Source organism: Loxodonta africana, chromosome 1, assembly GCF_030014295.1.
Source record: "Loxodonta africana isolate mLoxAfr1 chromosome 1, mLoxAfr1.hap2, whole genome shotgun sequence".
Taxonomy (NCBI): domain Eukaryota; kingdom Metazoa; phylum Chordata; class Mammalia; order Proboscidea; family Elephantidae; genus Loxodonta; species Loxodonta africana.
Window position 1 is genome coordinate 131,605,352 of NC_087342.1, and position 22,219 is coordinate 131,627,570.

Below are 22,219 nucleotides of genomic sequence, written 5' to 3' on the forward strand. Positions count from 1 at the left end.
CTGTTACCCATGTACCCTAAGTTCTCCTACCTTCAGGGACTATGCTTAGCACCCAGCCAAGCCTCTCTACGTGACTACAGAAAACAACAGTCTTTAGTGGAGTTTCCCAGCTGAGTATTTTCGAGACTGGCTGGGAAATCTCATATATCCTGCAAATCCATCCTGGTGGTTGCTACCCTCTCTGCCTGCCAACTCCTTGCTAATGATTCACTCTTATTGGCTCCTCTTACCATATTTTAGAGTTTCTGGGTGGTGCAAATGGTTAACACACTCAGCTGCTATCTGAAATGTTGGAGGTTCAAGTCCATCCAGAAGCACCTCGGAAGAAAGGCCTGGCAATCTACTTTAAAAAAATCAGGCATTGAAAACCCAGTGGGGCACAGTTCTACTCTGGCACCACGGGGTTGCCATGAGTTGGAATCAACTCCATGGCAACTGGTTTTTTACCATGAAGCAATTCTACTCTGTCCTGTAGGGCTGCTATGAGTCGGAATGGACGTGATAGCAATAGGTATGGTTTTTGACCTGCCCTTAAAGGTCCCCACTGTCTCAGACACACCAACACCCAGACTTTCTTAATTTCCACGTGACACATAGCAGACCTAGGAGTAAAATGTACTCAATTCCTACTGGTAAAGACGGGAATTGTACAGCAGAAAAAGAAAAGCTTTCAGTGGGTTAGAGCAGGGCTTCTCAAACTTAAATGTGCACTTGAATCACATAAGGATCCTGTTAAAATGGTTTTTCTGGTTCAGCAGATCTAGGGTGATTTTCATCTTATTGTCAATTTACTAAGTTCAATGATAAATCAAATTATACGTCAAATCAAGCAGCCTGAGCAAGCAAAGCCAGCATTCTAGAGTTAGGTTGCCTGGGTTTAAATTCTGATCCAACATTCATTGGCTAAGTGATCTTGGGGAAAATATTTAACTTCTGTGTGCTTCATTTCATCATTCGTAAATGGGGGATAATAATAGTACCTTTTTTTTTTACCCCACTGACTCAAGAGGATTAAATATGTGTGTGTGTATGTGTGTGTGTGTGTGTGTGTGTCTGTGTGTATAATGATTAGAACAATGCTTGATACATAATAAGAATTTAGTAAATAATGGCTATCATTACTGCTATCTGTGTCACTTTAAATTCTCTAATTTAATAAAAATTTATTGGGCACCAACAAGGTACCAGATATATGTGAGACATCAGAGATACTTTGATAAAAAAAATAGTCAAGATCAATTATATTCCTACCGTCTCAGAGTTTATAGCCAAGATAAACAATAAAATATACAGTGTGATGAGTATTACTTCAGGGGAAACAGAGGAAACCCTGGTGGCATAGTGGTTAAGTGCTACGGTTGCTAACCAAAAGGTCGGCAACTAGAATCTGCCAGGCGCTCCTTGGAAACTCTATGGGGCAGTTCTACTCTGTCCTATAGGATCGCTATGAGTCGGAATCGACTCAGCAGCAGTGGGTTTGTTTTTTTTCACTGAATCTATTGCCTCATCCTTAAATGGGACAATAATATCTTTCCCCCAAGCATTGCTGTGAGAATTAAATGAGACTATATACCTGTAATGTTTAGAATAGAGGCGAATAAGTGAAAGCACGTGTGTGTATGCACGCATGCTCCGTCTGAGGCTGGGTTGTGGTAATAGAAACACAGTGACAATGGGGAAAGTGTTGGTTAATGCGAGGTATCCCCTCAAAGCTTCTATCTCTCCCCAGGACCTGACCACATAACCCAACAAAAACCTTTATCAGTTCTACAGACTTGTGCTGTTATTCACCCAGTAACTAACCCCTTCAAGTAATTTTCATTAAAATAAAAAATGAATATTAGTAAAGTGTTTCAAAAATAATGATCTTGTATGGTTAAGCATACAATTAACTAACTGGAAGAATCCAAATTAATGTCCCCCGTTTTCACATTCAGTCCCCTTCACACTCATTCTGCTCCAGGTTGGACTCTGTGTGTCATTACAGTTTTGCCCTGGGCAGCATGCCAGTTTATGTTCTGTAAATATTATTAGAATGATTAATTCATTGTTTATCTGGGAATATGCAAGTATTAAAATTAATTCTCCTATGCTCCTTTTAAGCTGCCCAGGCAGGCTATGTGGCATTCTAGGTCATTTTAGTGACTTGTTTGCAGTGGCGGTCTGGGTGGCCTGCAGAATTTATCCACATCCAGTTTCGGAGAGTTTATTTCTAAAAGTGTTTGTAATTGATTCAGTTTTCTATCAATTTTCCTAGGGGGAGCCTTTTACAAAAGGTGAAAAGGGAGATAGAGTAAGTAGATGTTTTATCACTATCTTGGGTTTTCTGTTTCACTGATTTCTTTCTCTTTGATTCTGATTTTTTTACTTTGGAGTCTAATAGGTTTGATAAAATGAACTTTCTGAGTATTTTACTTTTCCTCTGTGAATTTTGACTCTTATTTTGACAAATGGGAAATTTTAAACCTTGTTAAATTTTACCACATGACAATGCTTTACCATTTTGTTTTGGCAGTATATGTTTTCTTTAACTCACTACTAAAATTAATTAATTAATTTTTTTTTTTTTTTATCGATGGTTGGCTGTGAATACCCTATGAAATTAAATAGAATGTGCCTGTGTCACTATACCCAATAAACAAGCTTATCTTTTTTGTCTGTCACTATACCCAGTAACTAGCTTTTCTTTTTTTTTTTTTCCCACAGAGTTAGATGATAGTAGTTATCTTTCCACTTGAAAAAAAGAATTACAGAGCCCACTTAAAAAAAGAAAAAAACCAAACCCGTTGCCATTGAGTCAATTCCGACTCATAACAACCCTATAGGACAGAGTAGAACTGCCCCCATAAGGTTTCCAAGGAGCACCTGGTGGATTCAAACTGCCAACCTTTTGGTTTGCAGCTGTATCTCTTAACCACTGCTTCACCAGGGCTTCCACAGAGCCCACTTAGGATATCCAAAATACAAAAAAAAAATGTTTTCAAAAATTCTGCTAATGACACAAGTTGGATTTATCAAACATGGTGATTTTATCAAAGGATAGTCAAATAAAAAAACACCTCAGACCTTGATGGGGAGAAGCTTTATTCAGAAAGAAAAGGGGAAAGGGAAATGGACTGCTGTGTTGGGGGAGAGGGGTGTTGCTACAATGGGGAGACCATTCTGACCATAAGATCTGCAAGTGTCTCAAGAAGTTATGGGAAAAGTGTTTTTCTTTTCTAAAGATTGAGAATAAACAAGGCTAGCAAATCCCAGGTGTGGAGAACGGGGGTGAAAGGGCGATGTCATAGGATAGTAAATCAGAAATGTTTTATGCTGAGATCAGCCTGTTCTCTTGGGAGAGGCCTTTAAAGTAGGGTGGTATGCTGACTCACACTGAGGGTGGGCCAAAGTTCAGGGACTTGGGGGAAGGAGGGAAGCTTAACCACAATTTGGTTTAACAGGCATTTTGTTTCTGATTGATCAATATCAGGTACCAGCTGCCAGTTGAGTCAACTCCAACTCATGGCAACCCCATGTGTATCAGAGTAAGGCTTTCAATGGCTGATTTTTCAGAAGTAGATCACCAGGCCTCTCTTCCTAGGTGCCTCTGGGTGGACTTGAATCTCTAATCTTTCAGTTAGCAGCTGTGTTAACCGTTTGTACCATAGGACAAGCAATTCAGTTACTCTACTTACTTTGGACACGCACTTCAATTACCTTCAATTTATGAAGCAAGGAATGGGAATTTGGAGGGCCTGGCCTGGCCTTGTCCTACGTAAACAAGGGGCCATCCTTGAGCCTTATCTAAGCCATATGGGGACAGTGATGACAAGGTTAGCTTTTTTAGACATTGTGGCCAGCCAGTCGCAGGAAAAGCTGATAAGAAGAACATGTTCCACATTTTTGGCACTTGTTCAAACTTGGGACCAAGCAGAATTCAGGGGCCTGTAGGAAGGAAAGAAACTAAAGTTTAAACAAGACAAAGCAGAGGGTAAGAAATGGATAATTTTCAACATTTGATAAGGGTTTAATAATGTCATGGAAAGTTGAAACAGCAAACTCATTATTTTATTCTCTTTTCTTTTTTTTTACTCTCCTTTGTGTAACGTTAATTTTTTTCCTGTTTTTTTTTTTTTCATTTGTTGCTTTTACCTTATAGTAGAATTGCTAAGACACAACAGCTTAAACTGTTCTCTTTTTCCCCTTCATCTGAAGTTTTAATTCTCTCGGACATGAAATTCCAAAAAAAACCCCAGTGCCATCAAGTCGATTCTGACTCTTAGTGACCCTATAGGACAGAGTAGAACTGCCCCATAGGGTTTCCAGGGAGCAGCTGGTGTATTTAAACTGCTGACCTTTTGGTCAGCAGCTGAGCTCTTAACCACTGTGCCACCAGACCCCCATGACATGAGATTGTTGTCAGATGCCATCAAGTTGATTCCAACTCATAACCACCCTATGAATAACAGAACGAAACACTGCCCAGTCCTGTGCCATCCTCACAATCGTTGCTATGTTTGTGCCCATTTTTGCAGACACTGTGTCAGTCCATCTCGTTGTGGGTCTTCCTCTTTTTTGCTGACCCTCACTTTACCAAGCATGATGTACTTCTCCAGGGATTGATCCCTGCTGATAACATGTCCAAAGCATGTGAGACATAGTCTCGCCATCCTTCCCTCTAAGGAGCATTCTGGTTGTACTTCTTTCCAAGACAGATTTGTTCATTCTTCTGGCAGTCCATGGTATATTCAGTATTCTTCAACAATACCATTATTCAAAGGCATCAGTTCTTAGATCTTCCTTATTCACTTTGTCGGTGGCAAATCGTAACAATGTCGGTTTAGTAGAGAATGCAGTGATTGCTAGTGGCACGGGATGTCAAAAGTAACATTGGGGGGGAAATTGTTATAAGGAAGAAAGAAAAATAAGAATTTATTGTTTACCTATTAACAATAAGCATTTAAATCAAGTTTTAGAATGAACAGTCCTTCATTTCATGGTATTTTCCATAATTTCCTCCCTTTATTTATGCTAATAAACAGAAATTCAAATGAATTAAAGTATCAGAGATGCTTATCTCCATCAAAATTTAAGCATTACCCATATGGTGATTATTTTATTTACAGGGAGAACCTGGGACAAAGGGATCACAGGGCATAAAGGTAATCTGACCTTCTCCAGTCACATCTCCAACCTAATGAGATTGTGGAAATCAGAGTAATCATTTAACTTTCATTCCCACCCATATATTTAGGGTGAACCTGGAGATCCTGGCCCCCCTGGATTAATAGGAAGCCCCGGACTAAAGGTACATGAAAAATAACTGAGATAAATTGGGAAATAATTGCAGGGTTATAGCCATTGCTGTGTAAAACAAGGCACTTTGGTGTGCCACTCATTTTCTTCACAAAAGCTCTCAGAGACGTCATCATGTTTCCATGGTGATATTTTCCTTTTCGGATGCATTTATTACACACATAGTAACTGTGTGCCTTCTGGTTCACAATAGGATTTTTAAATTCTTTTTCAGAGCCTATTCACAATAAAAAAAAAAAAAAGCATCCCTAAAATCTTTAAGAGTAAACAATGCATGCTAAATCTATGGCCCTCAGCTGTATTCTTAAAATGAACAGGATTCAAGATTCAGTTTCTCAACCAAAATTCTGCTGCCGTGGGATCCTTGAATTTCACAGTGGGATTCTGCAGGAGCGTCCCAAGAAAGAGCAGCTGTTGGGAGGCTGCTGGAGAGATTAATGTGGTGTGCTCTGTGCCAATGGGAAAGGCACATTACCCAGGCATCACCTGCTGATGAGAACAGACCTGTTTCGATGAAAACATCATGTTTTGATCTTTGCAAGCCCAAAGTACATTTTAATATTATAGAGAGAAATGGGATGATGCAAAAGCAATCTTTCTGCAGATAAAAGTCACACCACGTTTTACATATATTCAGGTATGGTCTCTCTCATTACAAAATTAAAGCACCTATTACCTTTTATTTTAGGGTCAGCAAGGACCTACAGGTTCTATGGGACCCAGAGGACCACCAGGAGATGTTGTATGTATGGTAGACATAGGTGTCTTTGATATTTTTAGATTGCAATTAAGACATGTTTAAACAAATACCAACATCTATTTATGTGATTAAGTTATGCTGTGGTTTCCAAAGACATGAGTCATCTCTACCACTAAAGTGATCACATCTAATATTAGGGTCTACTGGAAGACTAGTCCTTTTATAGAGATACAGAGATAGATATATTCATGTGAGGGCCTTTTTAATGTCATTAGCCTGATAAATTGGTTTTGGGAACTCAAATGAACTAAATGATCATTTTGGATATGCTTGTCAGTGGTGTACAGAGAATAAGGGAACTTGAAAGTATCAAAAGAAATATGGTAAACCAAGCTGCTGTTGCTGTTTTCTAGCAACAGCCTCAAAAAAAAAAGGGGGCCTTTTAGCTGAAAATATTTCTGTAATACAGTTTGACAGAGATCCTTAGCCTGCATTATAACATCCTTAGTGGACTCAATTCTCTCCTTGGCATGCACTCGTGGGTTCTGTCTCTTTCCTCTCCCTTCTCTTTTCTTTCTCTCTCTCTCTCACACACACAGACTCCTGTCTTTTAAATGTACTCTTTCTATCCATCCCCCCAGGTCAGCTTTATCTAGCTCTTAGACAACCTCCTGACAACTTGGGGATCAAGACCTCACTGTCGGTCCACACTTGAGCAAAAAAACACTTGGTCCTAATTTCTTGGAGACTGACCCTGATCTGTCCATGATTAGGTTCTCCCAGGGCCACTTTTAGAATCTCTCTCTTTCATACCTCTCACTCTACTCTCAGTGCTTTCAGAATGAGGCTCTGGGGTATATCCATCAGTGTACTTGGTTGCCTCAGTACTTTGAACATTCAGTTCACAAAGCAAAGCTTTTTCTTGCCCCCAAGCCTTTTAATGAACCATTATAGGTGTACTTAGTGGAGAGATCCCATAAAGAGAGAGAAAAGACTGGTGGCATGGCTAAAGCCACACGATCAAGAAATGAGTTAATGAGATAGTGGCTGGAGCTATAAATAGAATAAAATAAAAAAGAAATGAGCCATTGTTGGCCAAAACATAGCAAAAAAAAAAAAAAAGTTTCCTAGTTACCCTATTGTCCCTCTGAATCATGACATGATGCTACCAACTGCCATCCCTCTGCTCGTTCTTGGCTGTAATGTCAAGGGTGCATTGGATTCAATTCTCCTTTACTTAGTTCTCTCCCGTTACATCCAGATCACTTCACTAGAAACAACATACCATATATTTTCACTAACATTTATTCTCTGTTGAATAGGCTGAAATCAACCCCTTTGTTTTGCTAACAAAGAGAAATGTTATGATAATAAGAGACGTTCTAATTGTCCTTTTTCCTTTAATTCTGAATTTTCTAGGGATTGCCAGGAGAACATGGGATCCCAGGAAAACAAGGCACTAAAGGAGAAAAGGTATAGTTTCCATTTTACTCATTTTGTATATTAAGTAGTTAGGTAGGAGGAAGAGATAGAGGGTCATAAGGGTACTGGGAGAGAAAGTATAGAACAAGGCCAGTGGGACTGAGCAGGGGATAGACATTCACATAAACTATGATGTTACAGTGCCCCCTGGAGCTGGGCATTGGGGCAACTCTGGTTCTAACTTAGAAGCACAATATGACCAAATGAACTTAGAGATGAAGATCCCAGAATCACAAAGTCCGTTTCAGGCTTATGGACGCTGGTATAGTCCTAAGAAGTCTCTTAATTTTTCAGGGCCTGTTTCCTGATGTCTACATGGAAATAGTATATTAATGTTAAACAATTACTGGAGAATACCTTAAAGAAAACACATAGATCATCTCTATGGATAAATATGCCCTTTTGTGCATATATTTATATACATGCATATGTATCATGATACTGCTAAAATGATTGTAACATAACTCAGTACAAAATCTAAATGCCCTTAAGATATCTAGAACAGTCCCTGGCATGAATTAGGCATTCAGTAAATATTTGTTGAATGAGTGGATGAACGCATGAATGAGTGAGTGAAAGTGTGAAGTCAACTGGCCATGATGACAATTGAAATCAATGGAAACAACTGTCTCCTCATACCCCCAGCCCCCACCATGAACCTTGGCGATGAAGTAAGTATCTTCCCTTGTCTTGTCAGGGAGATCCAGGTGGGATTATAGGCCCTCCTGGGCTTCCAGGTCCAAAAGGTGAGGCTGGTCCTCCAGGGAAAAGCCTGCCAGGGGAACCAGTAAGTATTAGCCCTTTTCCCTTCAAAAAGCCTTAATTACTACTTGTGAATTCCCAGTTTCAGATCACAAGTGTAGAAATAATTTTAAGTCTGCAAAAGAAAAATATTCATCTTATTCTTTAGATCAGAGATCTGACTTCTTTGAAAATTTGATGCAAGCAAAGGATTCCTTTCGAAAGAAAATATACATACACATGCCATTTTGCATATAGTTTTAGAAGATTCATAAAACTAACCACTTGCTAGCCAATCAGTTCTGCCTCATGGTGACCCCGTGTGTGTCAGAGTATAACTATGCTCTGTAGAGTTTTCAGTGGTTGACTTTTTGGAATTAGATCACCAGGCCTTTCTTCTGAGGTGCCTCTGGGTAGGTTCAAACCTCCAACCCTTCTGTTAGTAGACAAGTGTGTTCACCGATTATATCACCCAGAGACTCCAGCAGATTCATAAAAACAAACTAGTTGCTGATTCACAGACCCCCATATCCAGGGATTCCTTAGGAATCTGTAGAGCCCAATAATGTATGCTGGTTTCAAACTAGAAACTTCCCTAAGACACTATCTTAAAGCAGAAGAACCACCTAAAATTTCCCTTCCAAAGGCTCTGCAGATATGGCCATCAGTTGTCATTCACAGAAAATGGCTCTTTCTTGCCTAGACTATTCCTAGAACATAGAAAACTAAAGCACTGGAGAATCTAAATAACCAGTGTACCTATTTCACATGCCTTTTTTTCTCATCTCCTTTGAACATTGTACACTATTTAATAATGGTAAATAGTTTTCAATGTTAAATGCCTCATTTTAAAGATAAAAACATGATATATTTTAAAGTAACTATGCAAAATACTATAGCCTATTGAAATTTATATTCTCCATTCCTTATTCTTATAAAGAAAAAGTTTTGTTCAAGTAAGATGAAGAGCAAGGAAACATATGTTTGAGTTATGAAGTCTGAGATGTTTTTAACCTTTCAGAAAAAAAGTGCATGAATCTTCTCTGTTTTTGTGTTTTAGGGATCAGATGGAAATCCTGGAGCACCTGGCCCACGTGGGCCAAAGGTATAAAAATATTAAGGCTAATTTTTAGAGAAGTAGTAAGTTCACGAAACACAGCAGACAAATCAATGTCCCTTGCTCTCTGCACTAACAGAAGCATCTCGTTGTACAGGGCGAAAGAGGGCTGCCAGGTGTTCATGGCTCTCCCGGTGACACGGGCCCACCAGGGGTAGGAATTCCTGGACGAACAGTAAGTGAAATCCAACCGAGTTCTTGGAACCTCTGTTGAATCCGATAATGTAAAAGAAAAATCCTGTGATAAATTTGAATAGGGTAAAAAGAATAAAAAGGTCAGAGGAGGAAATACCAATAAGCACTAGTTATAGGGAGGGAATTGATGGGCACTGAGGTTACGTCACTAACACAGAGAGGGTACTCACTGTTTATTGACTTACAGAAGCTAATCACTTATACAATGATTTTGGATTGTTGTTGTTGTTAGGTGCCTTTGAACCGGTTGTGACTCATAGCGACCCTGCATACAAAAGAACGAAACACTGCCCAGTCCTGTGCCATCCTTGCAACCATTGCTATGCTTAAACCCATTGTTACAGCCACTGTGTCAATCCATCTCATACAGGGTCTTCCTCTCCGCTGACCCTCTATTTTACCAAGGGTGTTGTCCTTCTAATTTTGGATTAGAAGCAGTTATTTAACCCCTGTCTATCTGTACTGTATATATTTAAAGGTACAATAGTGTGTTTGTAGATTATAAGAATAATTAGTATTAGGTTATTATATATTTCATCTTGCTTTTAATTAAAATAAAATAAGCTAATACTTAAAGTCTATGGAATGTGTATGAATAAAATGATGCCAAAAAGCTATAAGTAATCTTTTAAAGCAGAGAGATGAGAATGTGTTCTCAGTGGTTGAGACAAGTATGGGCAGTATTTAAATGTATTTTCACTATAAGGAGAGTCTAGAACAGTGCCTGATAGTAATGACCACTGTAGCCATGCTTGTTGACTAAATAATAATAAAAGATAAACTTGTTTATTTACTATGAAAAAAAATACAAGATTTTGGAACAAGAGAAGTGAAAATAAAAAGTTATCCTAATGACATAATTTGGGCAATTGGCCTTGTAATAAAGTTATCATGAAAGTTCAAAGAAGGCATACATAGTTAATGTTTACATTGTGTGTGACTGGTGTTTAACTTTTCTAGGGTAAGAATATAAAAAGCCATTGGAGATAGAAGATTAAACAAAGTAAAAAAAGTAGATCAGGGAATTATTAGGACAATGACGGAGGTTGACGTGAAAAAAGAAAAAAAAATCGCTTAAGGACACTGTATAAATTTTTTTTAAGGGAGTAAAAAGTAGCATTGACAATAACAGTGAAATGGGTATCTGTTTTAAAAAATAAGAAAGGAAAAGTCAGTAAGCGGTTATTGAAGTCGGCTGCTAAGCAACCAGCTCTCACTAAGGCTGTAAGGGCCCCATTCAATGGCCCATGCTTATGTAATAGGAATAGAACTAAGATCATTTGTTTCACTGATCGCCTCCCAGCCTTATTTTAGTTACCCCAGATTTCAACTTCTTAAAAGTAAAAAGAGACTAACTGATTGATATTTCACTCCTTACTTCTATAACTACACGCTATTTCTGTCAGCTTTTTCAACCAGAGAAATGACTAGTAGTAGAAAGCAGAAAGGAAAGGAAGCCCCGCACCAGGCACTCCCACGGGCAGTCAGTATCTGAACAGATAGAAGATAGTGCATTGTTTTGTGCACTGGTGATGGTAATGAGAGAGGTATTCCAGGTATTTGAGCAAAATCACGTTGATGATCCCAGCGACAGCGATCTGGCGAGGTGCTTATCTACCACCTGAGAGCTTGGTAGACTTTGAAGTGAGTGTTCAGAGTGTGCATGGTGGCAAGCCTTGTTGTTCCGCTGAGTAAATCACAGTATTTAGTATGTCATCCACATGGATCATTTATGGACTCTCCTCTCTTGGCCTGAAGGTAGAATTCTGATAGTTGTATCTCATTTTCCTCAGGGCTCCCAAGGACCAGCTGGAGAGCCAGGCATTCAGGTAAACTACTTAGCCAAGTTATTTGGTATAGCAAATCCAGCTAGCTTACTTGGAAGAAATTGTTTTAAAAAATCATCCTCATAAGTAACTATTTTTCTCCAACTTCAGGGTCCTCGAGGTCTCCCTGGGTTGCCAGGAACCCCAGGGAGTGATGTAAGGACCATCTTTGTTTACTCACCCTCTGTTGTTTTAATCTGTGCCTCTCCAACATGCAGGCATTTGAACATTATGCTTCTGTTTTCAGGGAGCTCCAGGAAAGGATGGAAAGCCAGGCCTGCCAGGCCCCCCAGGTGACCCGGTATGTAGACAGATTGAGCCTGATTTATGTATCTTTAATGCACCCAGAAGCCAAATGGCCGACTAAGCAAGTTTTGCTGTCCAAACTGATTAGAATGCTCAGCGACTGCTTGGTGATTTTGTTTATCCCATTATTTTTTAGAGGAAAAAAATTCAAGCTACGTCAGCATTTATTTGTCTGTGATGAATCCTTATTTCCTCAGGGTATAATTCAACTGTACAGGTTCCCCCCAGGCTTAGCCCTGGCGTATAATGTCTCAATCCTGTGGAAAATTGAGCTAAAATATATAGCCAGAATTTTCCTTTTCCTAATGCTAGTAACTAATTGAATTTCATTTTTCTAAACGAAAGTTTGCAGGTACGTTATCTACAATATGGTACATATCCTTTGATTCTGTGCCTTTAAAGAATGCTAAATGATTAAATTACTAAGCCTGGCTTGAGTAAGCTCTTAAAGAAATGAGTTTAGGTACTAAAAGTGTGTTCCAAAGTTTTATGTTAAGTTAAATCCTTGCTTTGCGCGACAGTGAAATCCCTTTAAATAGCCTCGAACTCGGCAATTCTAATTTGAGAGGCCATATGGTACATGACATTGTATTAAGAATTTTGTATAATAAAATCCAAATCTGGCCTGTCAGGTCTACACCTCACAAATCCTTCTACCTCCCACACTGTTTGGGGCCTTATGTGCTTTTATAAGCTATGTGTAGAGGCATATTTTGTCCTTTCTTTAGCTCCACCGCTGAAAGAAGCATGTATACATCATCTGGGATCTTGTGAAGTGTTACCAGGGTTTACAGTGTCTCTCTGAAAGGGCATTTTAAGGCATGAACCCAAACCCCTGCCCAAGTTCCCTCAGTGTCTGTCTTGCCCACCACTAAGCCAACTATAGGCTCTTTCGAGCTTCAGTGAAAAATTACTTGAAGGCAAACTCAGCCAGTGTTGTTCATCTTTCTCAACAGCTAGATAATTTGCTTGGTAGAGGAGTGATTTCCTTTTAATAAATGATTTATCTTTATGTATTATTTAAAACCATTCATAGACTGGGGACAGCATAGAGGTTACCATGTCATTAAAATATGAAATAGAGATGCAGAATCAAAACAATGATATGTGTGTGTTTGCATGTTCATTGTAGAGGAATATTGAATATTTTTCAGGGACGTGTGTCTGTTTCTTCATCTAAAGCATATTGTTAAGCCAATGGCTCTGACATTGCAACTCTGGAAGCCCCATAACAAATCTCGGCTGGCATGGCATTTTGAAGGAAACTATCTGCACTATGTTACAGGCTCCTATTTTATGCATGTATAAGTATATAAACATGTGTTTGCTTTTTTTTTTTTTCTCTCCTTAACTGCAGATTGCACTTCCTCTCTTGGGAGACATCGGTGCCTTGCTCAAGGTACTCTGTTGCTATGTGAGAAATTTTGTATTAATTTCCAGGAAAAATCAGAAAGGAAATCTTTACCAGAGATTCAGTTAATTGCTTAGCCTGAACTAAATTGAATTTTTAAATGGCGGATCATCTTTTGGTTAGAAAAGGAATATGTAGCTTTATGTATCTGTGCCATTTATTCTAATCCTTCCCCTCTCTTCTTCATTTTGAGTGTGTGCGGGTAAGGGGGGAACTTAGGGGAAATGGGTTCTGAGATGAAGTGTCATTGACACCCTTGAGTAGATCATTCTCTCTTGCCTGGAGGAACAGCTTTCTCTTAATGGTTGTTTACCCTCCCTGGCTCACCACTGTGAAACCTAATCCTTCTCACTGTATCTTCCCTGGCCAGTCCCAGGATGAAAACCAGTGCTGCTCAATAAACACCTAGCTTGCAAGGCTGAGTTTTGATGTCGTGGGATTTTACAGAGTGTACTACAAAATTCCAAAGCCAGCAATTGCCCTGACACCTGTTACCCTACTAAAGATTCTCTCTACCTATTATCCATCTCATAGTGAATTAATTTTGATACCTATGTTAATTTTTTTCTCAAACACTTCTCTGTATTTTATCTGTGAAACAGATTGGGAGGTATTGATAATGGGACAGCTGTAAGGTTATATATTTGCATGTTTCTGCACAGTATGCTAAGATCAGCATGAGTGGATCCAGGTGAAAAAATATATCCCTTTATACTCACACCTTATGTGTCTTTCTGTGTGTATCCATATACTAGTGGGCAGTGTATATGTGTATACACACACAGAGACCATATGTGTGTATATATATGTTTATTTTATATTCCTAGCAATTAGCACAGTGGTTTGCACAATGACCTACTCAATAGTAGGCAGGCAGGAATATTTCTTGAATTGAATTCAAAAGACTCAAGAGTTCTAGTACATATATATTTTTAGGTGGTAAGAATTTTTTTTAAGAATTTTGAGGATGGATATATAAATATAAAAGTAAATATGTATTAGAGGAGTTTTTAAGACCTCCAAAAGACAATATTTTCTTTTAAGTCAGAAAAGAATATTTGCGGGGATTTCAGGAAAAAGATATTTATTGAGTTATAATTACAGGCAGTTCCCAGGTTACGAATGTCCAACTTACAGACAACTCCTACTTGCCTTTTAATGATATGTAAATTTGCCCTCACTTTGAAATACTTTGAAATGATTGAACTAACCCCTACTGGCAACAAATTTCTTCATCACAGTCACCTTCACTTGCTACACGTGCAGGTGTTAAATCATTGACAAGACTTCAAGCCTTTTCTTGCACTAACCCAAACCAAACCCACTGCTGTCCAGTCAATTCTGACTCATAGAGACCCTGTAGGGCTGAGCAGAACTGCCCCCATAGGGTTTCCAAGGCTGTAAATCTTTACGGAAGGAGACTGCCACATCTTTCTCCTGTGGAGTGGCTGATGGATTCAAACAGCCGACCTTTCAGTTAGCAGACAAGCACTTAATGACCGTGCCACCAGGGATTCTTTCTTGCACTAAAGTAAAGCTAAATGAGAATCAAATGCACCTGTTCCAACTTACCCACAAATTTGACTTAAAACTCACTTAGGAAAGGATCTCGTTTGTAGCCCAGGGACTGCCTGTACATGTGAGGCAATGTCCTGTTTTGCTTACATCATCTCGTTTAATCTTCACAATAATTCTATGAGTTTAGGCTGTTGCACTAGTATTCCCATTCTATAAATGACAGTCCTGAATTTCAGAGTGGTTAAATAACTTGCTTAGAACACAAAGCTAGTAACTATAGCATTCATGCTGGAACATAAGTACTATAACATTAAATTCTAGGTTCTTTACAAGGGCAGCAGTGTTAGAAATGACAGGATTGTGGGAGTTAGATTATTCCAGAATAGTTAGGGTTCTTTACTGTAAGGGTCATAAACTTGTACACTAAACCAGAAATGAATTCCCTGAAAAAATCTGGGGTGGCTCACGGAATAGACAAAAAGACTGTGAGTAGATTCAGACAGGGATCCTGGGCTTTGGAATCTCAGGAATGGAAGTAATTGACAGTCTCCCCAGACAAAAAAACAAGCATCCCTCTAATTAACATCTTCCACCATTATTACAGTCCTGCATGATCTCACTAATGTTCTGAGTCCCAGGATTGCTAATTGTCAAGCGGTGAGCAGGACACCTCAATGATAGACCCAAAAGATGGTATTCAGTGCAATAAGGGGGAGGAGTATAGGTCCCAAAAGCAAAATCTAAATATAGGAGCTCAGATTGGGGATTGGATCTACCAGGCCAACCTAATGCTGTAATTCTAAATCCTGATCCTGTTACCCAGTACAGTAACTCTCCCCCTCACCCTGAATCTTGTGCAAAATTGATTCTTCTGCTTTCTGTTTTCCAAAATATCTTTGACTAAAGTGTTCAAAAGAACTGACATAATTACAGGCCCAAATGGCACGCCTTCAAAGACCTTCCTCCAGGTTTATCTGTGTATCATTCCCTCTTGGCATGAGATCGTGCTAATAATTGATGCATTTTCATTCCGTCTCTTTAAAAAAAAAAAAAAGGCTTAAGAAACTTTTTCAAGAACTTAATGAAATCAGTTCCCCTTGGCCTACCATTCCAGCTACCCTCACCCAAAGGAAATGATTTTTAGAAAATACTATTCACTCATAATGATTACCGTTTCTTCCTGTTTCACTGAAACAATCAATTGAATAATCCATTCTAAAATGTTGAAAATGCCATGTTTATATGTATACAGATGCAGTGATTTATCCTTTTCATAATTTTTGAAATATGGAGACCTTTTTGGTTCTCTTTGGTCCTCAGGCATCTTTCTATCTTCGTATATTTTCAGATATTATCACGGTAGTTCTACAATTTTATATATTTATATATATATGTATGTATATGTACATTTATATATGTGTATATTTACTCCCTTCTTAAACACATGATCCAGGTGGTAAAACTAATTTGGGAAACACTGCACACTCTAGCTCCCTTTTATATATTCAGGCTCTGAGAAGGTCCACCATAAAGAGAGAACTGTTTAACCCAGCATTTTTTTAGACAGTTGGCCTCAGAACCTTTTCAATATCACACAAAAAAGGAACATATTTTTGGAAATTAGACCTATGCTAATATTCATTGCATTAAAAGTATTGCACTTGAATAGCCATGGGATTTCTTGCCAAGTTCATCAATGGCAAGCTTCAGTTCCCTTTTGAAGATGTTTATTCTGCATTTCATTTTTGAAGATTTTTCTCTTTGGTGAAGAAGATGGAAGAAATAAAGGCTTATATTGGTCCTATCTTCTGTCAACTGTTAAAACTAAATGATTTCCCTCACTCAGTGGTCCTTATTTTATTCCTTTCCTGGTCATTTTCTTATTCTAACAATTTTTTAAAAGATAAGCCCTTTAGGGCTTTTCACAGACGCTTTTTCTTTAGCTATGTGATAAGACTTATGTTTATCTTGTGAGCTCAGACACTTAAATTCAAGCCTTCTCAGATCAGCTAAAGGTTACAGAGAAGGCAGTGGAAAGGTAATTCCACTTAGATTTCCTATCAGCATTTGGATTTGACATAGGAGTCAAGTCCAAGTCTCTCAAGTAATTATTTCTCACACGAGTGCTTCCACTGACAAATAGAATGTTAGCAAACTGTGTATAGAGTTCTCTAACAAATTTTTCTCTTAAAAAGAGAAACCCTTTCTTCACAGTTCATTCTTCCTTCCTTCCCTCCTTCCTTCCTTCCTTTCTTCCTTCCTTCTTTCTTCTTTTCTTCCTTCCTTCCCTCCCTCCCTTCCTCCCTTTTTCCCTCCCTCCCTCCTTCCTTCCTATTTGTATTACCAGTTGTATGAGCTCTGTAATCTTGCTGATTATTCCAAGCTTTATTATCCCTTCCCTTCTGCTGCAGGAAACCCCGGTGGCATAGTAGTTAAGAGCTATGGCTGCTAACCAAAAGGTAGGCAGTTTGAATCTACCAGATGCTCTTTGGAAACCCTATAGGGCAGAACTACTCTGCCCTATAGGGTTGCTATGAGTCAGAAGCAACTCGATGGCAACGGGTTTGGGTTTTTTTTTTTTTTTTTTTGGTTTCTGCTGCTAAGCAACTGAAACTTATTCAGCATCTTCAGCTTCTGTTTCTTTTTTAATTTATTTGGAGTTTCTAGTTTAAATATCATCATTGATATTTTTTTTTAATTGTTGTTGTTGTTGTTAGATGCCATCAAGTCGATTCTGACCCTGTCAGACAAAGTAGAACTAACCCATAGGGTTTCCAAGGAGCAGCTGGTAGATTTGAACTGCTGATGTTTTGGTTAGCAGCTGAGCTCTTAACCACTATGCCACCAGGGCTCCTTTTTTTTTTTTATAGCAGCTGATTAATATTATAAACAAGTATCATTTGCTTCTATTTGTACATAGTGTTTTCCTAGCAAAAAAATAGTATTTTCAAGTAGGATAAATTTAGTTTCTAGAAAGTGGGGTGACCTAACAATTGCCATATCACTCATCTCTGACAAAGGTTCAAAGAGATCCTTAAGTATAATCAAACCTTACTCTTACAGACTGCTTTAATGAATCTCTCAGTAACCATATGTTTATACTTATTAGAACTTCTGTGGCAATTGCCAATCCGGTATTCCTGGACTGAAAAGCAACAAAGAAGATGGGGGTGCTGGTGAGCCTGGGAAATATGATTTTACAGCCCAGAAGGTAAGAAGCCTGGCTGGATGTTTATTGAAACTGTAAGTTACACATCCTGCAGTTTCTTACTTGTGCTTCTGCTCTGTCCTCCAGGGCGATACAGGACCCCGGGGTCCTCCAGGAATCCCAGGCAGAGAGGGACCAAAGGTAGGGAATCTCCCCTCAGCTCCCCTCCAGTGACCCTCAATTCAGTGTGGCGGGGGGGGGAAGATGCCCATTTAAAAACACGCTACTATTTTTTAGAAAACATTTTGGGAAAGTGGTGTAAAGCCATTTGCAAATGCTGCCATTTATCTATTCCCTGACCCTGTCCATGCCCCAGGTGTCCTGAGAAGAGATTTTTCATTATTCCAAAAGGTGACAAAATGATTGAGTGTACTAGCTAATTTTATTGTCTTTTTTAGGGAAACAAAGGAGAGCGGGGCTACCCTGGGATACCTGGGGACAAAGGTGATGAGGTAAAAGATTCTTTGATAATACAGCCCTACTGTTAATTCTCTTTGCTTGACTCAACAGAGGAAGGACGCCAATTTTTCTATAGCTCATGTGCCCATGTTAGAACAAATAAGAATAAGGACTTGGGTAGGTCTTTTCAAATGCTAACACATTCTAAATTATAACAATACATTGATGTTTATTACCAGAGGTGCAGCTTATAAGAAAATTAAGTCACCAAGTTAACATATCATTAGTTAAGGTTTTTCTGTTTTCATGTAGCAGATAGCAACCACAGGGGCTCTCTCCAGGTAAAAGTAACAGGGAGAAAATACTGAAAAGATTACCAGAGTAGCCAATAAAATTGAAGGAATAGTTAGTTGAACAACCAGGATAAGAGTAAGAGCAGCTCCAAAACTCAGCAAAACTCTGCTGTGACACGATTCAAATCCAACAGCCTTGGTTTGTCTGTGTCTCTGCCACACTTTCAAACTCCTGAAAGAAAAAAAAAGACTATCAAAAGAATCTGATTAGACTCGTTTGGATCAGTTCCCACACTCAGGACCCCAAGGTTAAAGTCAAATGCATTTTTTAAAATAATGGCACAATTTTCTGACTGTAAGCCATGATGGTGCTCAGGATATAATTTTTTTCCTGCATAATTCACATTAACTTTTACAAAAACCAATTAGAATGATGAATTGTTGTTAGTTTAAACAGTTTTGATACTAATAATTCTAAATGAAACTAAGTAAGCCATCTGGCATATATTAACCTTGATGTTAGTGCAGAAAATCATAATGGTATAAAGTAGACCTATTTTTTTCCAGTTGGGGTTATATTTCACATTATAAATTACCATCATGCATTATTGTTTTAATTAATATTGATTCTATTGTAGAAAACTTGGAGGTTTGTCTTGTTTTCTTTCCAAGTTAAAAATTGAAGAACAAGGAAATATATTTTTATCTACAAATAAAACATTAAAGGCATTGTGTATTCAAAATAAGTAAGAATAATTGAATTTTCGCTTCCTCACACTCCACAGAAAGTTTCACTAAAGTACAAGCACAATAACTGATTTCAATAGTCCAACAGTTTTCACCTGCCTAGATTCAAGATGTGAGCTTTAGAGACAATTGAGAAAGTAATAATGAAAAGGCCAAGAAATAATTGAAATTCAGGTGTTTTATAAGTGGCTGTAAGCTAAATCCATTAGAAGTTAATTTTTATTGATTCTACAGGGTGCTTTGCTCCCTTGGTGAACTGAAAATCCATTGTTAATATTACTCCACTATTTTAGTATGTTTTTTCTTAAGTACACTTAGGGATTCTTTAACACAGTGTACGCAAGATTTTGCATAAAACTGTTGTTACCTGGGGAATACCAGCAAGTTCAGAAGGAGATTATTTTCAGTTGTTTTTTCACATCATATGAATAATATGAATAAGCCTGAAATAACATATTGACTCTGTTGGACTTTTGAGGGGAGTGGGGTGGTGTACAATTTCTCTCTCACAAACAAATTGGAAACAATGAATTATAACCTTATCTTCTACTTATAGGCAGATACTACCAGAAATTATAATTTGCTAGCTTGTTTAACTGAATAGAACTTCAACCAAGAATATATGCATTTCCAGCAGGTCAGATAAACTATTCTGTTTTAACATGTACATATATTTGACTAGTCCTACAAAATCTCAAATGTCTCTTCAACTTTCAGTGGCAAAGATGCGGAGAGACACCCTTTTCTCTTTGTAGACTTCTAATTATTATGTCTTCAATTTAATCTGTTTGGGGACTTAGAGGAGTTGCATGTTTACTGCTCGTGGAAGAGTGACATTATCTTCAATCTGCATGGTCTGCATTTTTTTTTTTTTTTTTGCAGATGTCATGGTAAAATTCAAGGTAGCAACCTGTAGGACTCTAGGAGAACGTAGATTCACCTCTCATAGAGTGAATTCTCGCTTGGGATGCAGGTTTTACTTACTGTCTTTCAGGATAGTAATTGATAAAGAGGACATGAAGAGATATTGTCAGCTATAAATTATAGCAATGAAAAGTAAATATTTTTGGTAGTAACTGAGCTAGGATTTTTCAAAATCAGAATATCAAAGCAGGGAAAAACCTTGAATCTGAAGACCCCTTGATATCTGTACAACAATTTTTAATGTGTATTTTAGTTTGGCACTATATGCTAAATTAACTGTCCTACTCTTTACTATGTATTTGTCTTCTTCAATGACCATCTTGTCTCCTAGAATTATCTTATTGCCCTTTATGCATCCATAGTAACTTTTACCCTCACTACAGAATTTCAGCTTATTCAGAGAAAGACTGCTGAGAATGATTTTTTTTTTTTCCATTTATGGACTGAGATTTATTTTAAAGTTTAATGTGGTCATCAAAGGTTAATGAGTCCCAAGATTATAAATTAGATCACATAAAGACTCTCACAGCATCTCTACAGTGGTTCAGTATTGAGACTAAAAGTGGCAGAAAAAGAAGTATGTATGTATAGCTTATACAAGTACATAGAGAGAGAACTTTATGGAAATGTAAGTATTTTGAGATAAAGCAATTTGTGGTAGAGCATTTGTCATCTCCAATAGTTTAGAGGTACCATCCCAAAGGAAATTTGTTTCCTTTACATTTATAAACTCATAAACAAGTTGATGGTGGGAGAATAAAAAGAGCCAGTACAACATACTCATGTATACAGTCCCTTTGCCACACATGTCAGGGATCACATGCACACACACATGCACACACACGCCCAGACACACACAGACCCAGAGCACTGCCATGAGAATGATATAATCTTGAAGAAAGAACACATGCCCATGTTCTTTAACACTGCATATACAGTCTTTTGCCGAAGGCTCTTATCAAGTGGGAAGTTCCATCAAGTTTAAGGAGTATTTCTTCATATCATATCACATGAATAAACCTGAAGTAACATATTATCCCACTTGACAGGCCCAGCAGAACTTGGTCCTTGATCCCATTGACACAGACAACCTTGATCTAGCCCATGGTCCTACGTTGTTGTCGTTGTTAGGTGCCGTTGAGTCTGTTCCCACTCATAGCAACCTTGCGTACAACAGAACTAAACAGTGCCGGGTCCTGCTCCATCCTCACGATTGTTGCTATGCTTGAGCCCATTATTGCAGCCACTGTGTCAGGCCATCTCATTGAGGGTCTTCCTCTCCTTCACTAACCCTCTACTTTACTAAGCATGATGTCCTTCTCCAGGGACTGATCCTTCCTGATAACATGTCCGAAGTGTGTGAGATAAAGTCTCACCATCCTGGCTTCTAAGGAGCATTCTGGTTGTACTTCTTCCACGACAGATTTGTTCCTTCTTTTAGCAGTCCATGGTATATTCAATATTCTTCTCCAACACCACAATTCGAAGGTGTCAGTTCTTCAGTCTTCCTTATTCATTGTCCAGCTTTCACATGCATATGAGATGACTGAAAACACCATGGCTTGGGTCAGGGCTTTCAAGGTGACGTCTTTGCTTTTCAATGCTTTAATGAGGTCTTGTGCAGCAGATTTGCCCAATGCACTGGGTCTTTGATTTCTTGACTGCTGTTACCATGGGTGTTGATTGTGGATCCAAGTAAAATGAAATTCTTGACAATGTCAGTCTTTTCTCCATTTATCATAATGTTGCTTATTGGTCCAGTGGTCCAGTTGCGAGGATTTTTGTTTTCTTTATGTTGAGGTATATATATATAATGCATACTAAAGGCTGTGGTCTTTGATCTTCATCCGTAGGTGCTTCAAGTCCTGTTCATTTTCAGCAAGAAAAGTTGTGTCGTTAGCATAACACAGGTTGTTAATGAATCTTCCTCCAATCTTAATGCCTAGTTCTTCATAGAGTCCAGCTCCTCAGATTATTTGCTCAGCATACAGATTGGATAGGTATAGTGAAAGGATACAACCCGAACACACACCTTTCCTGACTTTAAACCATGC

At 38.4% G+C, this 22,219-nt stretch overlaps 1 protein-coding gene across 1 annotated transcript in view; it reads left to right on the plus strand.

The window, feature by feature from the left end:
* Positions 1-22,219, plus strand: part of COL19A1 (collagen type XIX alpha 1 chain) — a 378,654-nt gene that overhangs the window by 301,947 nt on the left and 54,488 nt on the right. Inside the window, exons 19-33 of the mRNA XM_010586804.3 lie at positions 2,258-2,293; positions 5,109-5,144; positions 5,237-5,290; positions 5,987-6,040; positions 7,418-7,471; positions 8,178-8,267; positions 9,282-9,326; positions 9,436-9,513; positions 11,327-11,362; positions 11,471-11,515; positions 11,607-11,660; positions 13,023-13,064; positions 17,704-17,805; positions 17,890-17,943; positions 18,201-18,254. Of these exons, the coding sequence (XP_010585106.3) occupies positions 2,258-2,293; positions 5,109-5,144; positions 5,237-5,290; positions 5,987-6,040; positions 7,418-7,471; positions 8,178-8,267; positions 9,282-9,326; positions 9,436-9,513; positions 11,327-11,362; positions 11,471-11,515; positions 11,607-11,660; positions 13,023-13,064; positions 17,704-17,805; positions 17,890-17,943; positions 18,201-18,254 (834 nt within the window). The remainder of the gene's footprint in view (positions 1-2,257; positions 2,294-5,108; positions 5,145-5,236; positions 5,291-5,986; positions 6,041-7,417; positions 7,472-8,177; positions 8,268-9,281; positions 9,327-9,435; positions 9,514-11,326; positions 11,363-11,470; positions 11,516-11,606; positions 11,661-13,022; positions 13,065-17,703; positions 17,806-17,889; positions 17,944-18,200; positions 18,255-22,219) is intronic.